The 24,424-nt window shown below is 39.7% G+C and overlaps 1 protein-coding gene across 2 annotated transcripts in view; it reads left to right on the forward strand.

Moving 5' to 3' along the window:
• Positions 1–2,226: 2,226 nt before the first annotated feature.
• Positions 2,227–24,424, forward strand: part of meis1b (Meis homeobox 1 b) — a 61,015-nt gene continuing 38,817 nt past the window's right edge. For both annotated transcript variants that reach the window (XM_026224546.1, XM_026224547.1), the window contains exons 1-7: positions 2,227–2,238; positions 3,676–3,896; positions 4,995–5,136; positions 5,349–5,399; positions 5,795–5,845; positions 6,754–6,900; positions 14,912–15,023. In XM_026224546.1, the coding sequence (XP_026080331.1) occupies positions 2,227–2,238; positions 3,676–3,896; positions 4,995–5,136; positions 5,349–5,399; positions 5,795–5,845; positions 6,754–6,900; positions 14,912–15,023 (736 nt within the window). The remainder of the gene's footprint in view (positions 2,239–3,675; positions 3,897–4,994; positions 5,137–5,348; positions 5,400–5,794; positions 5,846–6,753; positions 6,901–14,911; positions 15,024–24,424) is intronic.

Raw genomic sequence — 24,424 nt, forward strand, 5'->3', positions numbered from 1 at the left:
CCTTTCACAAGTCCACATCAGATCCCTCGCCCGCGTTACTCGCACCCTTCGTTTGCCGAGCGCTTTGGGGATTTGATAGTCATTTCTTGCCTGTAAATGTGCGCGGTGATCCGCTGCTCTTCCGCGCGGAGCGAGGGTTGTGTGATGCTCGCGGCAGCTGATAAGACACTGTTCCTTGCGTTAATCGCTTCTGATCGATGACACATGCTCCTCAGAAAAACTTCACACACCTTGTCACCGGGTCAGTTGTATTGCCCACAAAGGTGCACTTCAGCCTACAACAGTCAGTGTGTGTCTAAAGCCTCTTATTCAGCTATTTCATTAGAGCATTTTATGAAATGTGTATTAGGCTATTTATATCAACAGAGACGTTCCTTTATTTAGGCAGGTGTTTTTTAAATTTACCAGAACACAAACCACTTCTCCAAATTGTAAATCTGAATATTTTGCACTGTAGAGACTGACACTGAACCTACTGGAAAGCCTGTTAGAAGTTCTATCCAGGACTTGGAGTGATAAGAATAGGGATATGATGACACGAAAGAGTTCTGGTCAGAGGAAACAAAACAAAACAAACAAACAGAAAAATATCATTGTAGCATACAATCTCAAATACAATCTCGGTTTTCATTTTAACTACAAAATAAATAAGTAAATATACAATCACATTTAAATATTGCAAATGATTATTATCTTTTCTCAGTGAGTAGGCTGTTATGTGTGTGTGTGTGTGTGTCTGTGTGTGTGTGTGTGTGTGTGTGTGTGTGTGTGTGTGTGTGTGAAAGGGAGAGAGAGAGAGAGTAGCATTAGAACAAAACAGAATACAAAGACTGCATTTTCCCTCCAGATTACAATATTTTCATTCTACCCTTTCTTCATTTATGGAAGCATATCGACCGATAAATTAATGATTGATCATTCTTTGAACCAATAGACGACTTGATTCACTGTAGCACGCTTTCATTGGACACTGCACCAAACTCCTTAGATCCTACAGTAAGTGGATGAGCCCATTCACAAATGGCGGGGGTGTTTTGGCTGAGAGCGCACGCAGCACTGATGAAGCGCAGCATATGCTGTTTCTGAATAATGATGTTTGTGTGAAATGTAAAGCACACAGGTATATGGTAAAATACAATATTTCGTATTATTAGTGCAGTTCATTTCTACAGGCTTCCGCGTAAAACACGGGCGCGCGGGAAAACCTCATTACGCACACTGAACATGGTTTCCAAGTTTCAGGACTATTGTAAATAACGCTCTCCCGTTTGTATACTCTGATCAAGAAGTGATATTAAACAGTGTGTCAACAGTGACCTGCTGTGAAAGAGCCCACTTTCCATATGTAGCTATATTTAAAGCATTGTTTTATATATAGCTAAACACCTACATGACTTTATATATTGCGTGTCTTGGCACGCATAACGAGCGCAGAGCAACCTAGAGCTCGGTTCATGTTGAATCGTGGTAGTAGTGGGCTGCGCTTTTCTGCGTCCCACACATCTCACCCCCCTGCTTTGGATGGAACTTGATGTGGCCCATCGCATTGTGCAAGACGCGACCTGTTATGGCCACCACTACTTCCGGGTTTCAGCAGTCTGGTCCAGATTCAGCTGCTGAGCCGCGTTCAACACACACTCACTGTACACAAACGGGGAAAGGCAGCTCGCAGCATCGATCGTGGCTCCTTTAAGAAAAACTAAGCCAGAATTATCAGCCCACCTCCTCTTGATCTCATTTAGAAGCTATTGCATAAAAAATCAACTCAGGAGCCGAGACTGATCAAAGAAACGAGAGAGAGCTTCATTTTTGTGCGTTCGAGTAGTATTCTCGTTAGGGCTGCTAACCAGTGGAAGCGCGCGGAGGATCATCATTCATTCAGCACTTTGACAAGCTCGCGTTTGATTGATTGACAGCCGGAGTGGCAAAAAGCCATGAGATGCGCTAGTTTTGTTTGAGGGGCTATTTTCATACTGCTTCGGAAAAGAAGATTTTGCGCGATCCTTGTCGCTGTCCACGGGAAAGAAAGCGAAGGGGACCTATTCGCTGAACGCGCCTGGCTGAACTTGTGGTGAAGGACTGGCTTCATCGCTCGCTTGAAAGAGGCAGTTGGATTTTTTGGGAAACATATCCCACGTTTGGAATTTGCGTGCTTCTTTCCTATTCACCCTGGCCTCATAGGGGATATATTTTTGATTAAAGGAAGCCGAGGGAGTGCGGAGGGCGATGGCGCAGAGGGTACGTATCCCGAAAGTTTTCTTCGACTGCGTGTTGTTGAATGCAGTTGGAAATTCTGAAACGTGGCCGATGACATTCAGACTCGCAGTCAAACTTTCTCTTCTTTTGCGTGCCTGTTGTGTTGTAACGTTCAACTTTACATCGCTCACATGCATGCATGTGTCTTAGTTTTGAGACACTAAAACGTTTTTTAACAGAACACTCTCTAATTACGTTTGACAGGGAGCAATTCCTAATGTTTTAAACCATAGTTTTTCTATATGCACTGCATTTGTTTAAGTTTCTTTAGTATAGTCATGGGGACAAAAAATAAAATAAAAAATAAAATAATAATAAAAACTTTACAACTATTGGAATAGTTTTACTCTCAAAACTAAAAGTTATTACAATACATGTTATGAATATTACATTTTGCAGGAATATTATTAAGGAGTTCAACAAATTCAACTCAGCTATATTGTTTACGTATTTTATACAAAATAGTCTTCTATTCAAACAGCATTCCAATGATACATAGGCTAGTTGTGCGCTTTAACTCGTAAAGTTGACATTTACGGGTTGGACACTTTTTCTTTGCATTTGTAATCAAATGTAAACAACCACAGAGAAGATTTCATCGCAACTTTACGACCTTTTGCTTTTGATGGGGAAAGTAACTAAATCAAGTACACTCTCTTGATTTAGAGTTTAAACAAGTTATGGTCTCGTCATCTTACTTTCTCTAAAATATCATGAAACTTATAATAATAATGATAAATTTTCTATGTCACTGATTATTTTAAATAAACTAATCAAATATTACATTGAACTGTTAGGCTCGACTGGACAATGTAAATTAGTGTTTAATTAGACTAATCCAAAATATAGTTTATAATGAACTAGTTTATAATTAATTTAGTTTGACAACAGTAGGGTATAATAACCTATATAATACACAGTTATTACATGCAAATTACATTACTTATTACTTCAGTTGCATTTGTAAAAATAAAAAATAAATCACAAAAAGTGGCACAACACACCAATGCTCAGTCGTGAGATATGTATACATATAATTGTGTGTGTGTGTGTGTGTGTGTGTGATGATCTCAATAAAGCTCTAGCTCAGTACTCCATGCTGGTGTGTCCGACGCTGTATACTAAGTCTGTATGTTTCAGTCCGTTTTTGAAAAAGCACAATAGTTTTTTAAATAATAATTTATTATTATATTTTTTTTAGTGTTAAAAGCACAAGATAGTCTGCTTTTACACTTTATATATTTAATAACTTTGTAATACCAGAACAAAGTGTTTTCATTTCCCAAAAGCCATACTGTTTTGTCCGAGAATATTCGATTTATATTTTTTTAGTGTTTTTTTCTTTCTTTCTATGAATATATTGTGTAAGAGGTAAAAGTGACAACATGGGAATGTTGCCCTTCGTGTGTGTGTGTGCAGTACGAAGATATAACCCACTATGGGATGGACGGAGTAGGAATCCCGAGCACGATGTACGGGGACCCGCACGCCGCCAGATCCATGCAGGCCGTTCACCTGAACCACGGGCCCCAGCTCCACTCCCACCAGTACCCGCACACAGCCCACACCAACGCCATGCCGCCTGGCATGGGCTCATCCGTCAATGACGCTCTCAAAAGAGATAAAGACTCCATTTACGGGTACGTGTAGATAGCCAAGACATATTCTTTATGATTAACACATTATTTGACCTGTAATAGTTTCTGTAAAACATACTGGGAACTTAAGGCGTCATACAAGTTCTTTTTAAAAGTTACTTTTTTTCCCTAAAAGTTTTCCCCTGTAACTTTTATATCAGTCCACCGTTTGTTCTTTTTGCCTTTCTTTTTGACAGCGTTTTATTATTAATATTAGTTTGTTTTAAAAATCTTACTCGTATTTAGTTTTAAACTTCAAAATTAAAAGTTGATAAATAATAATAATAGCTAATAAAAAAACGTTTAATGTTATGTTTAAGCTATAACTTTTTCATTGTTAAAACTTCAGGCCTAGTTATTAGTTAAATGGATAGAATATATTTTTGGACAGCTGCGCAAAGTGATTACCGTGAAAATTACAACGAACACTCTCACAACACCATAAAGGATATTTTCCACATAGACCATAAAATGTGCAAACATATCTGTGTGTGCGGAGCTACTGCTCGAGCACAAGGCTTCTCATCACAGCGCTGTATATAAAGGCTGTTGTCGTATTAAAAACAGCGATTAATACGCAGAACATGCCATATAACTTACTCTCATTCATTATGAATTAGATACGTCCCTAAAATTTTACACAAGATATAGGCCCACTATTTAAACCATGCTTAAATTGTATGCTTGACCTAGACTAAACGTGAGCATTTCTTAGATGCTGTGACCTCGTAGCCCACTGTTTATATTGACTGCTGTCTTTGATAATACGTGCAGGAATCTAAGTTACATGTGATCCGACACAGTATTTAACACAAGTAAAAAGCTCGTTATAATGTACGTTTATGTCGATTATTGTGTTGTCACTTACGAGTAAACATTTCATATATATATATAGATAGATGTGTGATCGTGGCGCAGTGTAAGGCTACGCTACTTTTGATTGGCGACGAATTAAAAAGTTAATTAAATCTAAATTTCTCAGATGCAAATTAGACTGTTCTAATGCTTTCAGTAGAGACCGAAAACTCTGGTAAACTCTTATAAAATGTCATGTGCTAATCCAGAGCTTTCCCCGCACTGACCTCTGTGTTTTTATTCCAGGCACCCGCTGTTCCCACTTCTAGCACTGATTTTTGAGAAATGTGAATTAGCCACTTGCACACCTCGAGAGCCCGGTGTGGCTGGGGGAGATGTGTGTTCATCAGAGTCTTTCAATGAGGATATAGCAGTGTTTGCAAAACAGGTCAGAAACAGTTTTATGGCGCAAAAAGTTTTTGCATAATTTCTTGCGCACTTGCTGCGATGACTAGGTCTCTGTAACTTTAAATAATAATAATCACAAAAAAGAAAGAAAAAAAAAGAAAAGAAAACGGGGGCTAATTATTATTATTTTTTTAAAGATTTTTTTTTTCTCTCTCTCACAATTTTTAATTATTTACATGCATATCGTCTCAGATTCGAGCAGAAAAGCCGCTATTTTCATCAAATCCCGAGCTGGATAATTTGGTGAGTGCAAATTATTATATTTTCTATTTTGCCTCCATCAGTTTTAATGTATAACTTTCATAAAATATTCAGACAGTGTTCCTTAGACAGAATTGTCAGATTTTTTGATTGCATTGCTATTTGTAATGGATATTTTTTTATCCATATGTAATGCATGAGTTCTTTATGTTGTCGGAGGACACACGTCCCTCTCATTAAAACATGGATTAAAGTGATAATTTATCCATAAATGAAGTATAATTTGACTTAATTGCTGTGCATTGTCTAGAAAGTGATCTCAAGTCACAAATGATCCAAAATGTCATAAATCACTTCATTTGTTTGCAACTGTCTTGGGCCTTTTTATTTCGTCACATTTAAAGTGAACTTTTTTCTTCATTGTCAATTTTCCCCAGATGATACAAGCCATTCAAGTTTTACGGTTTCATCTTTTGGAGCTCGAAAAGGTAATCAAAGTTTACCCCAATTGGCCGCTCCTCTCTTCAAACCTATGGGCCTCATCTGCATAAATGTATTTTTCCTGGTCTGTTGTAATTAGTGTCAAAATCAATCACGCTGCCTATTTCTCCTCCGAGTTTAATTACAATGCAACCTGCTACCACGGCCACAGATATTTCATAGCAGTAATTTCAATGTTTCTCTGCATGCTGTGCCACCTAACGTAGCCGGTAGCGCTTTTTGTACACGTATACACGTTATTCCGAAATACTGTCGAGCACGTTGATGGCACGTTTTGCGCGCTTATCTGATATCAGCACTACACTTTGGAGGAATTTTATCAACTCCTGTTTCCACGTCGAGAGTAGGGCTATCAAGTGATTTATCGCCAAAGCATATAGTTTTACACTATTGAATACACTGGCTCCAAATCTCCAGATATTTGCATGAGCCTCAGGGTTATGTGTGTTGAGAAAACACGGGCGAAACTATAGTTTGAGCATTCAGATATAAAAGAAGAATTCTCCCCTCGCCACTGAATGTCATCCACCATATTATTCCCTTGTAAAAAGGCGGTAATGAAATAACTAGACGAAATTAAACAGTTTACCTTAAATGTCAGTCAAGCAGGTCATCTCTCTAATGGCCACAACCCCGGGAGCAGATGAATTTTACACGGGTGTTGAATACGGCGTAGCCCGTGAGTCGTCTTGTCAGTGTCAATTTTCGGCGATATCTCTATTTTGAGAGGGAGTAAAGTTATTTCACATTCTGGATGCGTCTGATAGCTATCAGAGAAGGCCACTGGGAAAGGTTTTCCATGTCAATAGGAGTTCTGGATGCACTTGTCAGTTCGCTGTGATGACCCTTTGTGATTTCCCCTCCTCCCCCCTCCTTGCTTCCCTTGTATCTATAGGTACATGAACTCTGTGACAATTTCTGTCATCGGTACATCAGCTGTTTGAAGGGAAAGATGCCCATCGACTTGGTTATAGACGACAGAGAAGGAGGATCAAAATCAGACAGCGAAGAAATTACAAGATCATCGGGGGCCCTTGATCAGGTACGTGCAGGGGTCCATTTCTTTTCTGGCCATTCAGCTCGTCTTTTGGGTCACTTTCTCTGCCTCGCCGTTATTTGCATACGATCAAGGCTTTTAAATTCCATCGGATTGAAAAATTTGGAATAATGTGGCCCATTATTGCTTCATTACGGTTTGATCCCGGAACTGACCCGAGGAGATTAGCTCGTGAAAGCATTGCCATAAACTTGACCTGTTTCTTGTCGATTTTAATTTAGTCCTTTCCCTCTTCTTTTCTCTCGCCCGCCTTTTTTTTAAGCAAACCAAACAGTTGGGCTATCTGTGGTATCTATAACTATCGAGAACCAAATGGAGACATATCTATAGTAGACATTTAGAGATCCGGTGCTTTGGTTTTCTGCTGTTGTTCACGCTTCATTAGTTGCCTTGTCAGTGTTTTTGCTCAGACGAGTGCGCGCGCAGTGTTCTGCTCTCAGCCTTTTGAACAGCAGAAGCAGCGCTATTGCTCGTGTTTGAGCAGTACTGTGCCATGCAGTATTTTGTGTTTATAGGAAAATGTGTGGAATAATGTTCCTCTATGCCTTTTTAATATGCGGCAGCTCATTCTTGTCCTTAGGATCCTTTGACGTCGTTCAACTCTAACGCACTTTCAATTAAACTTTTACGCGTTCTTCAATGCTTTCATCTGGGCACGCTGCGTAATATTTAAAAAGCCTATATATTTGAAATATAATGATATAAGATGTGGGAGAGACACTTCTTTAAAATAAATAAATAAATAAATAAACGAGTGGTCATATTAAGGGGATTAGCAGATTCACCAGTATAACAAGTAATGAAGCGATTAGGCTAAATAATTTAAATCCGTCATCTTCCATATGGCTGAGTGATCGAGTAAAGCATTGACCAGTTGTAGCTTTCCAATGACTGCGTCGGCCACCAGTTTGTATCTGAGGGAGAGAAAACCCTGTCCCATTCATTACCGGACAGAGCCTCCAATAAAATGACATTTGGCTGCTTTAGTCTTTTCTACCTCGGCTGTGTTAATGGATATGTTAATGAGCGGATCTGTACAGATAATGCATCTAATTCAAAGCCAGCATTAAACAGCATAATGTCAATTTTGTTTATCGGAGAGCACGTGTCATCATTTTTGACTAAATGCATTATTGAGAAGAGATGAATTTAAGCGATAAAAATAAATTAAGCTTATATGAAGACCCCTGGGTACGTAGCTTGATAAGAGCAATTTATGCTTTGCTGAAAGCCACCAATACAGTTCTTTAATTTAGGCTAGTTTAAGATAAAGACATGCCCTATTTATTTATTTATTTTTCTTGACGCGTAACACCTAAATATTAGGGTCAGTATTAAGTATTTACGTCTTCGTGAAAGTCTGTTTGCCTAATGTAAGCTGACTAACTTTTTAGAAGTTTGCTACTGCGAGGTAGAATCTGTTTTTATTTTATTAAGAATCCTAAAAAAATGCCTCTAGTTAGAAAGATACTCATTGAAATTTTAAAGAGGTTTTAAACTTAAATAAAAGTACATTAAAATAAGTTTAAACTAGATGCGTATGGGCGGTTTTTTGATTAACAGCTACAGAGTTAAAGCTTGACTTCAGGTCCTATATGTATTTTACATCTCTCTCTCTCACACTCTTTTTTTTTTTTTTTTTGTGGTTACATTTCTGAGTTTGCTAGGCGGTGACATCCCTAACGAATTTGCGTCGCTCATGCATTATCTCGTTCCATATGTATTTTTAATATATGCCCTCGGGCATAAAGTTGAATTGGACTAGAAAAAAAAAAATCTCCTTTGTGCAAATTCTCAACAATGTTAACAAGAGGGAGAGAGGCGGTTCATTTATTCAAAGGCCAATTTATTCCAGCAGGAATAGGCCTACTGCAGCATAAGAAAATCAGAAATATACATAGAATTGATTAAACTCCGTGGTCCAGCGCTGTGCTGTGTTTTCGTCCTCCGTGCAGCGAAGCATCGTATCAATAATGTCTCAACTCCAGCTTAGCATTGTTTTGCAAGTATCGAGTGAAGAGAAAGAGGGGCAGAGCTAAAGGGTGAAAAAGTCAGAGCCTCTCTCTCTCTCTCTCTCTCTGTCTCTGGTGAATGTGGCCGAGCCAGTTCGGATCACGTTGTTTTCCTCGTACTGCGCTGATAAACGCGCGGCCATATGAGCCTCAGGTGCCATAAGAGCGGAGCGACTAGTTAGCAGCTAGTTAACCCCTTCACTGCGGTCTTCATTCCGGGGAATCTTGTCTAAGTTGTTGTTTGTTTGATAGCACGTCACATTAAGTAATTACCACACTACAGGGGAAAATAGTTTTACATGTAGGCTATATGAATCTAGTATTAAGTATAGTATAATATTAAACAATATGAGCGCTACTGTAGTATGTAAATATATAGGCCTAGGCTACATATATAATGGTTAAACTTTTTAAAACTATGTTTCAAACTATGTTTCATACTGGAATACTTATAAGATAACAAGCTCAAGGAGCCTTCACGTGTATTTTTGTATAATGTGTAATTCGTAGGCTATAATGTGCTTTATTGACTTGTTGGAGAAAGTTGGATAGGTTTGGTTGGATTGGTAAAAACACATGCTCACATGGTATTTTCATTCAACTCAACTCAAAACTAAAATATTAATATTACAAAAAATAAAATAAATAAATTAATTAATGCATATAAAACTCTAAAATGGTTTGTGTGATGATAGTGACCACAGAACTGACAGTCATTCTTTGTTATAAAACATTAATTTAATTGAGATTATAAATGAACTAGAATTATTAAATAAAAATATAATATGTTGTTAGGAAGTAGTACAAAATAGAATGTTCCTGATTTAATACTTTTTATGCATTTTTTTATCAAGAAGACAAAAAGAAAGTATGAAAAGTTATCTTAAAAGTATTAGTTTTTTTTTCCTTATTCTTCCATTTTCTCTCCTTTTCTTTTCTTTCATTTTCTTTATCAATCTAAAAAAGTTATCCTAGATTAAAGTGATTAAAGAATCACTAGTATTTTAACTTAAATTCTGTTACAATTCTGAAAATAAAAAGTGTGCTGTGTTACAGAACTAGTTAAGTCAAATAAGTCATGAATGATTGATTTTGATACAACATTTACCAACAAATACATTAAATGTCATCAGAGTAATGCCTTTATCTTTAGTTTAGACAAGTTTATTGCCTTTTTGTGCCTCAGTGCAAAGCCAGGCTAATTTGTGTTCTGATTGGCTGGCTCATGGTAACTTGTTTGTGACGTATTTGCTCTGTGCTGACGCTCACTGAAGGCAAAGTAAAGAGTCTGAATGCATGTCCATGGGCTGCAGCGTTTGCACAGTTGTCTTTAATTGCAGCGAGGCACTGCCATTTGCTAATGAACTCAACGCCATGAAAACCTCCGCGGTGCTCAAGACTTCAGTACTCGAGGGCTCTTTAGATTATTCCATGCGGCCTGAAGAGGGGATGAAATAATTGAAATGCTGAATAGTTTCTCTGTTTGCAGTTTCCTTTCTGTTTTGTTCAGGGCCAATTTAAAAACTAAGGGTGTTATTACAGAGTAAGCTATGTTATTAATGTATTGCATAGAGGCCACCCAGTAGTTTTGTTGTTTTTGTGCTTAATAATTTGTGATACAAAATATTGGGCCTGATTTTATACAAAATACAGTATATATATATATATATATATATATATATATATATATATATATATATATATATATATATATATATATATATATATATATATATATATACTGTATTTTGTAAAATGCTCAGCTTTTATTGAACGAGAATATATGGACCTGTTTTAAAGGTTTGCATAAATAATGTCACTGTTTCCCTGTCATGAGAGATTCTTTTAGTTGTTGTTATATCCTCACTGTTGAATGTATCACTTGTGCTCAAGAAAAACATATTTTTGCTCTTTTGAATGAGAACTGTGCGTACATCATTTTTATTCACTATGTTTTTAGTGAAGTAATATTTCACATGCCTTTTTTTTTTGTTTTGAACCTAAAGTGTTGTCTTTTTAAGTGTAGATTATTTGCTTCTTTTGATAGTCCACAAGTTGGGCGATGTTGAAATTACACTGTGCTATAATCAATAGTCTTTGCTAAAAAGAGTAGTTAACTTAATGCGTAATGCCTGTTTTCAATTTAACTGATCGAAGTAACCACAATTTGATATTCCCGTGCCACTAAAATAGTCACATGTCCGTTCTTTATATCACTTGTTGAATCGCTGACAGCAGCCAACAGTTGTCAAGATAATGAACGAGGAATCTCACTTTCTCATTACTTTAAAGAGGTGCTCTGGGTTCAAAAAAAAATTAGCCGTATATATATATATATACTATTTATAAGCATATAATGTTGCTTGTGTGTAACGTTCCCCCAAAATGATACGTTTTCCGTAGTTAAACTTCTTTGCAATTCCACATATATATATATATATATTTTTTTTTTTACATAATTTGTCTAACAGCATGGTCAACTATGTATTTTTTATTTATTTTTATTTATTAAGCTTGAGCATCACACTATGAATCGTTTTTAAGCCAGTGATGTGAAAGCTACTGTAATTAAAGGAGTTGTGTGATTATCCTACAGTGCCATTAAGGGTGACTCTACTGGTTTTTAAGCGAGATCTCACCCACAGGCCATTTTAAAAGATTTCGCTTTCTCTGTAGACCACATCCAGGAAGATTTTTTTTTTCCCAGCAATTATTCCCCCCTCCCCAATTTTGCTCCATTTTTCTTTTATACGATTTTTTTTAAAGGGGATCGAACTGTTCTAGCATTGATCCTCCCTTTTTTTGTTTCTGTGCATGCCATTACCACATCCATTCATTTCAGAAGCATTCATGTTTTAGCACAGAGTTGAACCGACAGCCACGTGGTCTGTTATCAACATTGAGGATCTCAGCCTTATCAACGAGCCAGAGTAAACAAATAAACAAGTGTCCTGAACAGATTTAGTTTTTGGTTGCAATCCACTGGGCAAAGTTCATGTGTGAATCTTGTGCTTCCCAAGTATTTCCCAGCAGAGCTTGAGTATTTTAGTGAGCTTGTTCAAGTGTCCTTGCTAATCTTGTTTGATGAGGCATATAAAAACTCTCTCTCTTTTTCCCGCTCTGTGTGTGTGTGTGTGTGTGTGTGTGTCTCTCTCTCAGTCCATTTTGTTGTGCTATCTAGATAAAGCCAAAACCAAAAATAGTACAATGTGACACTGGTGGGTCTGTGTAAAAAATAAAAAAAAGGAATGAGAGAGAGCAGTCACTGTGGCATGAAATTGTAAACATATACTGTTTATGAGTTTTCTTTCCCCTGTGAAGTCTACAGTAACCTGAAACATTTTGCTTTATTATTATAAATGAATTGGAAGCCCAATATTCTTTGCATGAGTGCGTGTATAATGTGCAGAGAAAGAGAGCTTCCATCTAAGACCCAACACAATGAAAATGCAATGAATTGGAATGCCTCACCGATCATAGCAGAATCAGAATTTCCAGCAAGGAAAATCTTTTCATGGCGAATTAAGTGGTGGAGGAAGAAAATGGTAATGAAAAAAAAAAAAAAAGGGAAAGGCACAGATGACAAACGCTGCTCCCTGGGCTACGCACTGCAGATTTAAGAACTTTAGCTAAAGCTACGCAGAATAGAATGTGGAAAATTGAATTTACTAAACAATTAAGCATTGAATTAATCTACATCCTGCACTTGAGAGAGAGAAGGACATGAGGAGGGAGAGAGAAAAGGACCAAGGGAAGAGAAAACATGTGGAGGGGGAGGGGACGAAGCCTCCCCCCCCAAAAAAAAAAAAAAAACAGGACTGAATAAATCCTAGCTAGCTCATTAGAGGGACAGTGAATATATCAAGTGTGTTGTTGTGTGCAGCAGGACAGCATTCTCTCCGCCACAGCACTCATCTCTCCCGTAACCATCTGCATCCACACCGCCTCCACCCGCTGTTCATTTTGGCCCACATATTTACTCCTTCGCTTATGCGCCTGTGCGGTTTCCTCCGGGTGTCTGCTCGCTGGTGGATTGCTCTGCATTTTGGCCATTTTTTTGTGTATTAATTAGCTGTTAGATCTGTGGTGGACAAGATTGTTGGGGCAGTTATAAATAGACTGGAGTGCACCCTGGAGATGTCACTCACCCTCGGCCGAGACCCTCCCCCATTCCCATGGGGCCGAGCGGCAGCCTCCCACAAGCCCCACTGCTCTTTTGTTCAATTACAGTTAATGCAATAGTTTGCTATTTTCCTCATTCTAATTATATTTTCAAGTGGGATTTGTTGTGTGTTAAAAACATCCTTTTTACGTGTGGAGGCTCTGGGGTTCTTGGTCTCCAGGGTGCTGTACCATTCTTTTCCACAAAGCTCTGAATAAACAAGTTCCCTCCATTTCTCTCTCTCTCTCTCTCTCTCTCTCTCTCTCCTTCTTTTACAAAGGGTTGTAGAAACTGGCAATTTCAGTTTTAACTGTTTGCTCCCTGGGCATGTGTTCTAGATTACCTCTTACGGCATACTTTTGGTATGCTGCAGAATACACCATTTTTTTTTTTCCTGGATATTAAAAAAAAACATATCTGTAGTGGCTGGCACTATTATGCCTGAAGTTTCTAGGAGTCTTGTGGCAAGTCTATAAAATGCAGTTTGGATTGTTTCAAAATTTAGGATTTTTTATTTTATTTCTGGATTATTTGAGAATTTTATTTTATGGAGTGCTTTTAATTAAAAGGGTACTGTATAAATAAAATGTTATATATATATTAAATGTTATATATTTTTTTATTTTTATAATACATAATTTATTTTTAATTTAATTTAATTTATTTTTCTTTCTTTTTTTTACATAATCATGTTTTTGCATATATGTAGTAATATACAATCTGTGGAGCAAAACCATTAATAAAGCAATTAATCTGCTTATGTAATATTTTGATTATATTTTCAGTAAGAATACAGTATTTTAACTATATTTGGCACGTTTAAAATCCTGAGAACTGTGAATATACGTTGCAAAACCTGCAAAATCAAAATAGTTTCTGTAGCTGCTATTGAGAGTTCTCATCTCTGATGCGCATCTTTTTACATCTGAAAAGATGCTGCGGCCTTCATCTCATATTTTCCTCCCTCAGTTAATGTTACTTTTGTGGAGGCAGCCAATGATAAGAGGCAACATCTGTTTTGTTCTATAGTACAAGTAGACACTGCATGGGGCTGAGTGTGTGCAGGCCCCGGCTCGCCATTGTGCCGTCCACTTCTCTTTATCCCCATGTCTGCTCCATTTGCCACATACCATCCGTCCAACAGCTGACACTTTCGCTCTATTATACACCTAAGCTTAATTGTCAATAGGATTTCTCTGTTTTTTTTTTTTTCTTCCTCCTCTTCCCAACCTGAAGGTGAATGGCTTTTATTTGATTTCATTTTGATTCGCTAGGTCAGCGAACAGCCGCACACGCACACACTTATACCCTCCCTCGCTCTGAGATATAAGAGTGGCGACTGACTGGCTCTTGTTGTATTCAGAGATCTCAAGTGTGAATGGTCGGGCATGCACATCTTAGCTGCTATTGCTAATTCTTCTTTCTTTGTTTTTATATTTCATTTCTGGACTATGGATATCCTGTCACTGGTAATACAATTTAATTTTTTTAACTTACAGTTTAATGTGTGGTCTTTAAAATAGTGCAATTGTGCATTCTGCTCTGTGAAATGAGAAACGTGTATAAGGAAGCCAGCGACTGTGTGGTGTCATTAGAATGCTCACAGGGTTTGGTTCAATGGTTCTTTTAAACTGTGCAGAACTGAATTGTCGTGTGAGGTTGTAGGGCCTGGCAAGAGGATGAAAAACAATCAAATGAGGAACATCTGATAAAGCCAGCTGTCTTTGTAGCATGGGACTGTAGCCTGTGTGTGTTTCTCTGTGATCTGATGCCTGATTGTGTGCCTTATTCCCTCTCTGTCTCTCTCTTCCTTTCCGCACAGACTTCATGGAACAGAGACCATGACGATGCAGCTTCTACACGCTCCGGAGGAACACCAGGACCATCCAGCGGAGGACACACATCGCACAGCGGTGACAACAGCAGCGAACAAGGTAAGGATCTGAGACACCCTATGTACATATTAATGATAATGTACAGTCATTAATAATTACTTATCAATTAAATAAATAAAAGGTCAGGGGATATTGATTTGAGTTTATTAAAAAGACCACAGAGTGAAAGGACAGAAACTAGGACAGTTAGGTAGAAGTTATGCACAAAACTTGATTGAAGCATCGACCAATCAGAGTCAAGTATTCCAGGGAGCAGTGTAGTAAGTATGCTTCTATGGAAATGTCACTGACTGTGCAGATGTGTCCAGCTTACCATCTGAAGCCAAGCATGTGTATGGAGAGAGTTAAAGCAGATGTTCAGGCTGCTGCTGGCTGGTCATGTGGCGTAGGTCCATCAGCTGGTTGTGATAAGACTGCATTAATGAACCTTCCTCTGGGCCCATCTGGACAGGGTGTCTGAAGAAAGCCACTGGTGATGACAGTCTAACAAAAGAGCTTTTACACTGATGGGGCTTTTATGCATTCTGTTACATTCCAGATGAAAAATTCTGGAACTTTCAAAGAGAAATGAAATATTCTTAAAAAAAAAAAAAAAAAAAAACTCTTGGGTATTTTCTTGATAGGATTTCTCTCTCAACGGAATAAAAGCCAATGAAAGCCAACTTCACTTAAACTTTAAACGAAGTCATCTACTATTTGGCACTGTGATTGGCTAGTTCTGTGGTTTAGCCAATGAGAACCAGTGTCAGAGGTGCCGGATGGAAGGGTGGAGGAGGGTTTCAAACAAACTGTAGGCAAAAAGCAACTTGATTTATTATTGAAAGGGATGTCAAGGCTGCCGTTTGAGGGCTGCACAGCCAGCAGGCAGAGCAGGATGAGAGCAGAAAGGACCACATTATGTTCCAGATGACTGAGCAACGATTTATATACCAGCGCCGGTTTTCTCCCTCCACAGAGAAGGAGAGCAATAAGAAAGAGGCCAACCCGGCCCAGTCGGTCAGATGACCAATGACTAATGGCCTGGTGGCTCACAACACTCTGATTGGATGCCTTAATGAGCACATTTTGTGCCGAGTTTGGGCTCCTGCTTGTGGTGACCTTTGCTCTTTATTGACCAAAGTGACACGTAATTTTTCACATACTTCCAATTATCGCCAGGCTTTTAATGTTCACCCCCTCCTTCCTCCCCTCATGTTCCCTCACCCTGGTGTTTTGGATGAGTGTTTGTCGTGTCGTATGCTAGCAGGAAGAGGCTGAGCTATGAACCTAGACGTATGCTGAGTGTGTTCAGCGTGAACAAATGTCCCAAACACCTCAGCCCCTTCAGTCTTATTCACACCAGTGAAGGTTTAGTGGAAGTATTATGCTAATGTGGGTTAATTGCTGATTGTGTAAAGCAGTGCTGCTAACCGTATTAGCATGTTCTGTAAGGAGTGACTTCATAATCCCAATAAGACTATTATTCTGCTGTTGGCCAAGAAACTCCTGCCAATATGTCCCCAACTGGTCCCCTCACTCGTGTTCAGACTCCCACCCCCGTATTGCGCTTCTTTCTATGTGCTAATGCTTTATAATTAGCATTAACAAGCTATCTTTGTTACAAATATCTGTACAACTTCTGTATAAAGGCTCTTGTTGCTACTGCACTGTTCCTGCATCTTTAAAACCAAAGAACGTCAGTGAATGAAATGAGAATGGCTTCTATACAGAAACAGCATCGTAACAAACATGGATACGCCTTCGAACTGCATAGGAACATTGTACCCACATGCATAACATAGTACATCTGTAACCCATCAACGTAGAGATTGGCACCATAGCTGAGTGGTTGCCATCCGCACCATGTTTTCCATACCGCACCTAAATAGCTTCTCAGTATGACTGAGGACAGCATTTTCCTTGTTCGTGATTCTGTACCCATCAAAGTGCGAGTGTCCCCTTAAGGGGGGAGGATAAAATCCACTCCTCCCTCTCTGGGATCACAGAAACTTTCTTAGCGGAGTCCAGCAGAGACTCAGGACGTCCCATCTCTAATTAGACCCCGTTTATTAGTGTAGTGTGCTTGTATGCACCCGCCTTTGTTTAACAGCCGCCCTCTCGGGGGACATCTTCTTGCATTGTATCTTGAAGCCATATTTTCTGAGCGTCCACCCTCAGTGGGTTAAGAGAAAACAAATCATTATTGTGGCCTGTATTGCTCACTCTGGACTCTTGGCAAGGCCAGTGCCCACCCAGATTAAAAGAGACACCCTTGGGGTGCAGCAGGATCGCATGCGATATGAACCTCTACCAAAAAGGGGCAGGGCATGTGGAAAATGACATGCTCTCGCATACGCAGATATCATGCTGAGTGTTTTGAAAGGCTTTGGGTTTCCTCTGCCTCATCAAAGGGTCTGGGAACAAGGTGATGACTACAGGAGTCAGATATGTATCAGCAATTACCAGGACCCATTTGCAAAAGGCCCCATGTGTGCCAAGTCAAATAGTTCCTGTGAGGCTCTTGTTATTGTCTGCATAAATTTACATGCAGAGCCGTGGACTCCAAAACTGTACTGCAGTAAGACTTTGGGAGCTCCAGCAAGTCACTCAAAGCGAGTTAAGAAGTGCATTTACTTCGACCGAATTCGTCAGGAATTACTATTGACGAATGGGACCATTCGGCTGCGGTGTAAACAGGTCAATGTACAGTAAAACCCACTGAAATGTGTGAAAAATTCTTCTGCTGTAATGTTACATGGACTCGTCTGGTACTTTTGCTTTTGTCGAGAACAGCTGCAGCTAAACGTCATGCATCAAGCTGATCATTATTTTGTTGGATTGATTGTGGTGAGTGCTGTTGTCAACATTGACTTAATGGTCAGTTTGCTACCGGCCTGTGTGAAGGTCAGTCTAAGCAAGGGCTCTCATTGGCTCCTGGCCACCATTTCTGGTCTGCGATTGGCTGGCATCTGAGACTGACCAGCAGACATGGCCTCTGACAGGATGCCAACAAACCTTGAGGCCTGGATCCGCCCACAGAGCTCCCTCCTCACGTGTTTGTCAAAGTCACCCGTTAATTGCAACGATTGTCCAGCAGACTGGAAGAACCCAGCCCCTTTCTCTCTCGCGCTTTCTTTCCGTCTCTGAGTGCCGCCTGCATGCCTTTGCATTTCTCATGTGCTATTTTCAGTGCTCTCCTCAATTGCTGAGTGCACTACAATGCCGATCACTTTCCTTTTTGATTTTACAGCAGGGTCCTGGCTTTGTTTAGCTCAGTCACTTTGAGCTGTTAAGAGGACGCCTCTTCACTCGCTCACTGCTGTCTGGATGCCCTCGTTCTTTGACTTTGTTTTTTAGCTTTAATCGTGCCTGGTGTGTGCGACTGTTGTGCTTCAAAGAGTAATAGGAGCTCTATGTTGTCATTCAGGTGTAGTCAGTCAGTGGTTGTTCCTGCCTCACTAGATTCTCCTCTGTGCATGCAAAAGTGCTGCACACAGGAGGGGGAGGCTGAATGCTCTCTGCGCTCCCTGTGTATCAGTGGCAGCACGTTGGTGGAGTAATCTGGTTAAATCAGAGGCATAATGGCTGATAAAAGGTGTGCGGTTTTTATAGTGCAGGGATCTAAGAGCAGCACCGGGCGGCCCGAGCAGCCCCTGCTGTTTTTCTCTCTCATTCACATCACACATCACATCATTCACACCCACAGAAGGAGCAGAGAAGAAAGAGAGAGGGGAAAGCATAGAGAAAGCAAGGGATCACAGGAAAGAGAGCAAGGTGCCAATTCCAGTAAGTGTTTGGAAATGCATGTGCTTGACAGGAAGTACGGAATCAAAGAGCAGTTTTTATTTCACACAACACATCATGTTCTCTCTTTCAAGCCCTTTTGCATGATGCTCTCATGAATTTCACATTGTGCCTGCAAATGGCTAAATTTAACCATTACGAGAAAGTCAAGGCGATGCCAGCCGGTGTCAGTGAGGGGCACGAATGGAGCCATGTCCTCAAGAGCCACTCTGTAGTTTTGTTAGGTTACCCATGGGAAGGCTCCAGCATGGCGAGCCTAGGGGAATCTGAACGACTGGCGTGTTTATGACCCCACTGAATCTCAGTAGTGATGGCACAACCAACAAGCTACCACTTTTTTTTCTCTGAAAATAATCAGCGCCAATTGTTTTATGGCCCCACTCCTGATAAGACTCTGTGTACGCACTGCGGTCATATGGTGAAAAAAAGGGGAAATGCTGCCGGTTCCCAGACCAAGGGGCAGTTTGCCTTTGGGATTAGGATGATGTCCTGTGTCATGTGGGAAAAGGAGAGTGAAAAGTGAGTAAGTGCAAGCAAACAACCTGCCCCCCTCCTTTCCCCATATATCAGCTGTTTCTTCTGCTTTACTAATCATTGCCTTTAACTAGCATCCATAGCCTGATTGAGCACCTTGTCTCTGGTCAGATAATACTCATAAAGCTGGTATGATAAAGTGTCACTGTTGTGTTTGCTCTTCTGTTTGCTCTGGGATTTAACTACTGCTGAAGTACTTCTCTCCCCCCACCCACGATCATGTGAACTCTGGGAGATGACTGGCTATAGCACTGTTGACATCTTTCTCTTCTTCTATTCATTTTTTAAATTCTTTGATATGAAAGTTTGGTTTAATATGACAGTGTTGCATCTCTTCTTGTCATTTTGAAGTGGGTAATATCTGTGCCTCTAGTGGCACCTAAAAGAATTGCAAGTATTTAAACAATCCAGAATTGTCTCAAGCTATGATGTGGGGCAGGACTGCTTGTTTATTCTAACAATGGAAGACAGGGGAGTGTTTGAAACATTCTCTATGGTACCACTGGTAGTGCAGAAATTACACTCCTCACCTTTAAGGATGTTTAGCCCCAGGGAAAGGGAGTTTTCGGGTTGGACTTATTTGCTATGTGATGTTCAGTTTAAGTGGGAAGCAGATGTTAAATTTAGATCAAATGCTATAATTGTGGTGTGTTAATGATGTAGACACTTTGCATCTGTCTCCATGTGTACAGGAAGTCCTTCAAAACCAATCCTTTTTCTTGCCAAAACCAGATTTTTGGTGTTTGCTAAATATTCCCTTTACAGCCACTCACTGTCATCTTTGCTCATCTGCTTGCACATTCTCAAACTTGTAATTCTTTTATATCTTTTCTCTCTTCATTAGATGTTCTGATTAAAAACATTACTGTAAGATCAGAGCAACTATAGAATTATGACATTGTCATTGATAGAATGATGATAATTATTGATATAGCTAGCAAAAAGAGCTATTTTTCCAATAAATACTTGAGATGTCAACTTCATTCATCATTGATTTGTCAGATGCATGGTCACTGTTAAGAGGGATCATGTTATGTTTCGCAATTTATGTTGCCTTTCCTGATCTGCCTCTAATAGCTGGGAAACCCCTTTGCTCCGTCTGGAAAATCCCCATGCCGTGCCCCGTCATCTGATCTGTGCTGGAGAGGTTCATGTGAATTTGACAGAAATCAGTGCAGCTCATCACTGACGTGTCACAACGCATTAGGTTTGCTGTAGAAGACCGGAGTGAACATTACTCAGCACGACTAGGGAGGAGCAGTGCGCACCCACCGGGCCACGATCAGATATGCACACATCCAACTTTTCAGGAAAGAGCTGATATAATCCAAAGAGATATGTTATCGCCGCTTGGCTCACCTGATAGAGAGGGCAGGAAGGCCAAGGAGGGAGGTGAAGAGGAAGCGAAAAGAAGGGAGGGATAAAGGGGATCTTGGGAAGGGAGTCTGAAGAACAGTGAGCGACAGTAAACAAACAGGCTTTAACTCTTTGTTTCGTTAATCAGGTGCTCTTGTGTGGCTGTGTCACATGCACTCACCTTAGTTTATTTAGGGCTTTGATAAAGAGATTAGCTATCTCTTTTTGGGGTTATCCTCTGCCAAAAAGATGTCTCTTGTTGAGGATTCTCTTCTACAATATCCCCACTGACTTGTAGGAGCTATTTTAGTCAACAACGAAGAGCGCCTGATAGATTGCTTCCAAATACAATTAGATTAAAAATATAAATCTTTCTGTAGCCATCGCAGGAAAAAACATTATCCCAACAGGATAATCCTCCAGTGAACTGTAGGGATGTACATTCTCTCTCTAAGCAGGAGGCCAGTCTTTTTATTAGCGGTATCACAGTGGGTTCGAGTCCAGCTTAAAGCCACAAACAGTATTGTGCTAATTTTAGCCTCTAAAGAGGATGAGGATGAGATGCCTGCTGCTAGTTTGCCATATGCTGCCCTACCGATAATACTGCATGAGGAATATTTTCCTGCCGATAGCGACTAGGACTGTGCGTGTGAGGTCCAGGGACTGTTACAAAGATACGTGAGCTGTCCAGAAGAGATATGACTAGGAGATGCTTGGCAGTGGATCAAAATGTACTGATTCTCTGACAGTCCGTTTATTCTTCCATATGTCATCCTCTTCAAATTCATTGACTTTTCCAGAGCATTTGGTGAGTCAGTTGCTGTTTTTCCTGACAAATAAATTTACCCCAATGAATAGCAATTTTTGTTGAGACTTGAGACCAAATTATTAATTTTGGGCACATCAGAACTCCGTCACAAAAGACCATTAATGCATGAAGCCTAACAAAGAATGAAGGAATTTACCAGGCCTGTTTGGAGAAACTCCAGAAAGCCAATTTCATGCGAGCAAACACCACCAAAGCTCCATATTTGGGGAATTTGGCTTCCCTTCCACTGTGTGCTAAAGCTATTTGACCTTTGTATTTGTCACCAGAGACTTCTCACAGAGAAGGATTATTTGCTGGGGTGCTGGAGGTTTGGAGTGACGGTGGACGAAGGTGTGCAGATGGAGACCGGTGCAAAAAGCACCAGGGGGAGGGCTGTGTTAACAACAGGCCAAAAGCTTGACCCAGGACTGACCCTTACTAAACAATCCTCTCCCAGATCCCAGCCCTGTTCTTTTGACATGGATACCTGCTGAAGGGATTTAGGGGAAAAGATAAAGACCTCCTCAAGCGCTTTTTAAGATTTAAGGAGTGAAAGAGAGATAACAAACAAACAAAAGTGTGTAGGCTTTTAGAGGGAGTGTATGTGTATGTGTATGGAGAGAGGGTGTGTTTGTCTTAATGTGTGCTTGAGAGAGAGTGAATACATGTGTGTGCAAGCATGCATGCACATGTTTTTTTTTTTTTATGCAAGAGGTAACCTGATCACCAGCCATGCCCTAGGAGCCCAAATGAGATAAAGTATGGCAGGAACCAGAAAGATTCCCTGGTTGATAACCAAAAAATGCCAGAAAGGTCCCAAGAATTGTTCCTGCTCTTTGTGAACATATATGTAAGTGCGTGTGTGTGTTTGGTTTCAAAAGAGGACTGCACAGCCGAGATGTAATGGTATCACCCACGTCCAGCCTCCCCTGCTCTGTAGCTGTCAGGAAGCAGACGTTCAGCCCAGCTCTGTTTCCGTCACTTCCAGCCCTAAGCCTTATCTCCCTAGTTCACCCCAAGCTGATAGAACTACAATTCCCCCACATTCCCTCTGCTCCACTTCCTGTGGCCTCAGCATGTCTGACAGGGGTGAAATTAAAACCTTCGTTAGATTGCAATATGTGTAGGCTTAATGGATATGCCACTTTGAATGAAGGACGGAAAGACGGAAATGCCCCCTTATGTTACAGTTCATCCTTGAATTACTTTTTTCCTATGTCTTTATTTTTCCTATGTCTGTATTCTTAACCATTTCTCAGAACCGAGGGGTCAAGGTTTGGTTGTCAGTATGAGTCCTTTAACCCCTGCTTTAACTACACTAATTCTCTACCGAGAGCCAACCAACATAGGATTTTCTATTCTGATTGTTATAGCCAGTATGTAAATCTATACAACAAACACACCTACACATATGTGTTTTGTGACATATCAGGACACAACTTTGTATAATGAAATGGGTTTGACACAGGTATTACAAGGAGAGGGTGACTTATGAGGACATAACCCATGTCCCCATTTTTCAAAATGCTTATAAACCATACAGAATGAGTTTTAATGCACAAAGTTTCCTGTGAGGGTTAGGGTTAGGTGTAGGGTTGGTGTAGAGCGATGAAAATACAGTTTGTACAGTAGAAAAACCATTACGCCTATGGGATGTCCCCACTTTTCACAAAAATGTGTGTGTGTGTGTGTTATATATATATACACACATTGTAACAGTAAAATACAGTAAAATGCTACAGTAAAAACCTATTAATTGGTTAACGGTTAATTTCCCCTACAATATTTGGTGAAAAACTGAATTAGACATTACAAAAACTGTAAATTGATATTCCAAGAAATCCCTGTATTACATCTCAAATTAGATTTTTTTTTCTTTTTTTTTCTGAGGGTTGAATGTTACACCTAATCTTGTTAAATTATTGTTTATTGAGTTATTTCAGTTTCATGTGTGTTAGCATGATGGTATTTAGTATTGATGTGAATGACACTGAGCACCTTCTATATTTGTTAGTATTTCCCTACTCAGCTTGTGGCAAAGCTGTTTGTGATGAGCTTTGTCTCATGCTGTGACTTTCTCTGCTTTTGGTTGGTTATTAGTGTATTACAGGTACTAAACAGATTTCAGCACTGCAATATTAACATATCAGTTAATAAAATGTTTTTATAAAATGTAATCTTAATGCAATTGAGATGATTAGCAGTGCTATCTGTTAGCTTTCTCCAGCTTTTTTAAACTCCAGGGGTCTTCGTTAATCTCTGGTATGCTGAGACATAATGCATCCGCCAAACTGAATGAAGAGCCGCCTATCAAAGACAGAAAAGCAATCTGATGTTACAATTCACTGTCAGATGACTTAATTTATTCTCCGTCTTTTCAGTAATAAAAGTGCTGCCCTTTTCTTTATAAGCGGGGCTCATTGTGTGTAATTCTGCCATGCAATTCACTCTCGATGTTAACTACATTTAACAAACGCAAGGGAAGCCAAGCAGGCTATTAGTAGAAGTGAAATACCCTCACATTATCTACTGTACTATAGCCCAATGGATGGCGATACGCCGTAGTTGGGGAAAATCCCTGTGCATTAGAGCACTTATCTCAGCCTGAGTCATTTAGATAACTGCCATGTGGAAAATTATCTGCCAGAAGCCAATAATGAAGACCGCCGCAGTTAACCACACGGCTCTGATTCCTTTCGTTCATTACCAAAATATACCAAAAAACACAAAGAAACATTACAAAACAGTTTGTCTCCAGGCCCCTCTGTTACCCATATTGAAAATTTGCTATACACAATTGATTTTCATATTTTATAGAGTCAAAGGATGGGGTGTCATCTCTTTATTTGGCTGTATGTGTCTCAAATTCACCTAGAGCAGATGATGAGCAGTTTAAAAGCGCTCAGATGAGTTCAATTCCAGGCAGATTGCAGCAGTAGTGCTGTTGTTGCGAGCCAGC

The sequence above is a fragment of the Carassius auratus genome, chromosome 38, assembly GCF_003368295.1.
Source record: "Carassius auratus strain Wakin chromosome 38, ASM336829v1, whole genome shotgun sequence".
In the NCBI taxonomy this organism is placed as follows: Eukaryota; Metazoa; Chordata; class Actinopteri; order Cypriniformes; family Cyprinidae; genus Carassius; species Carassius auratus.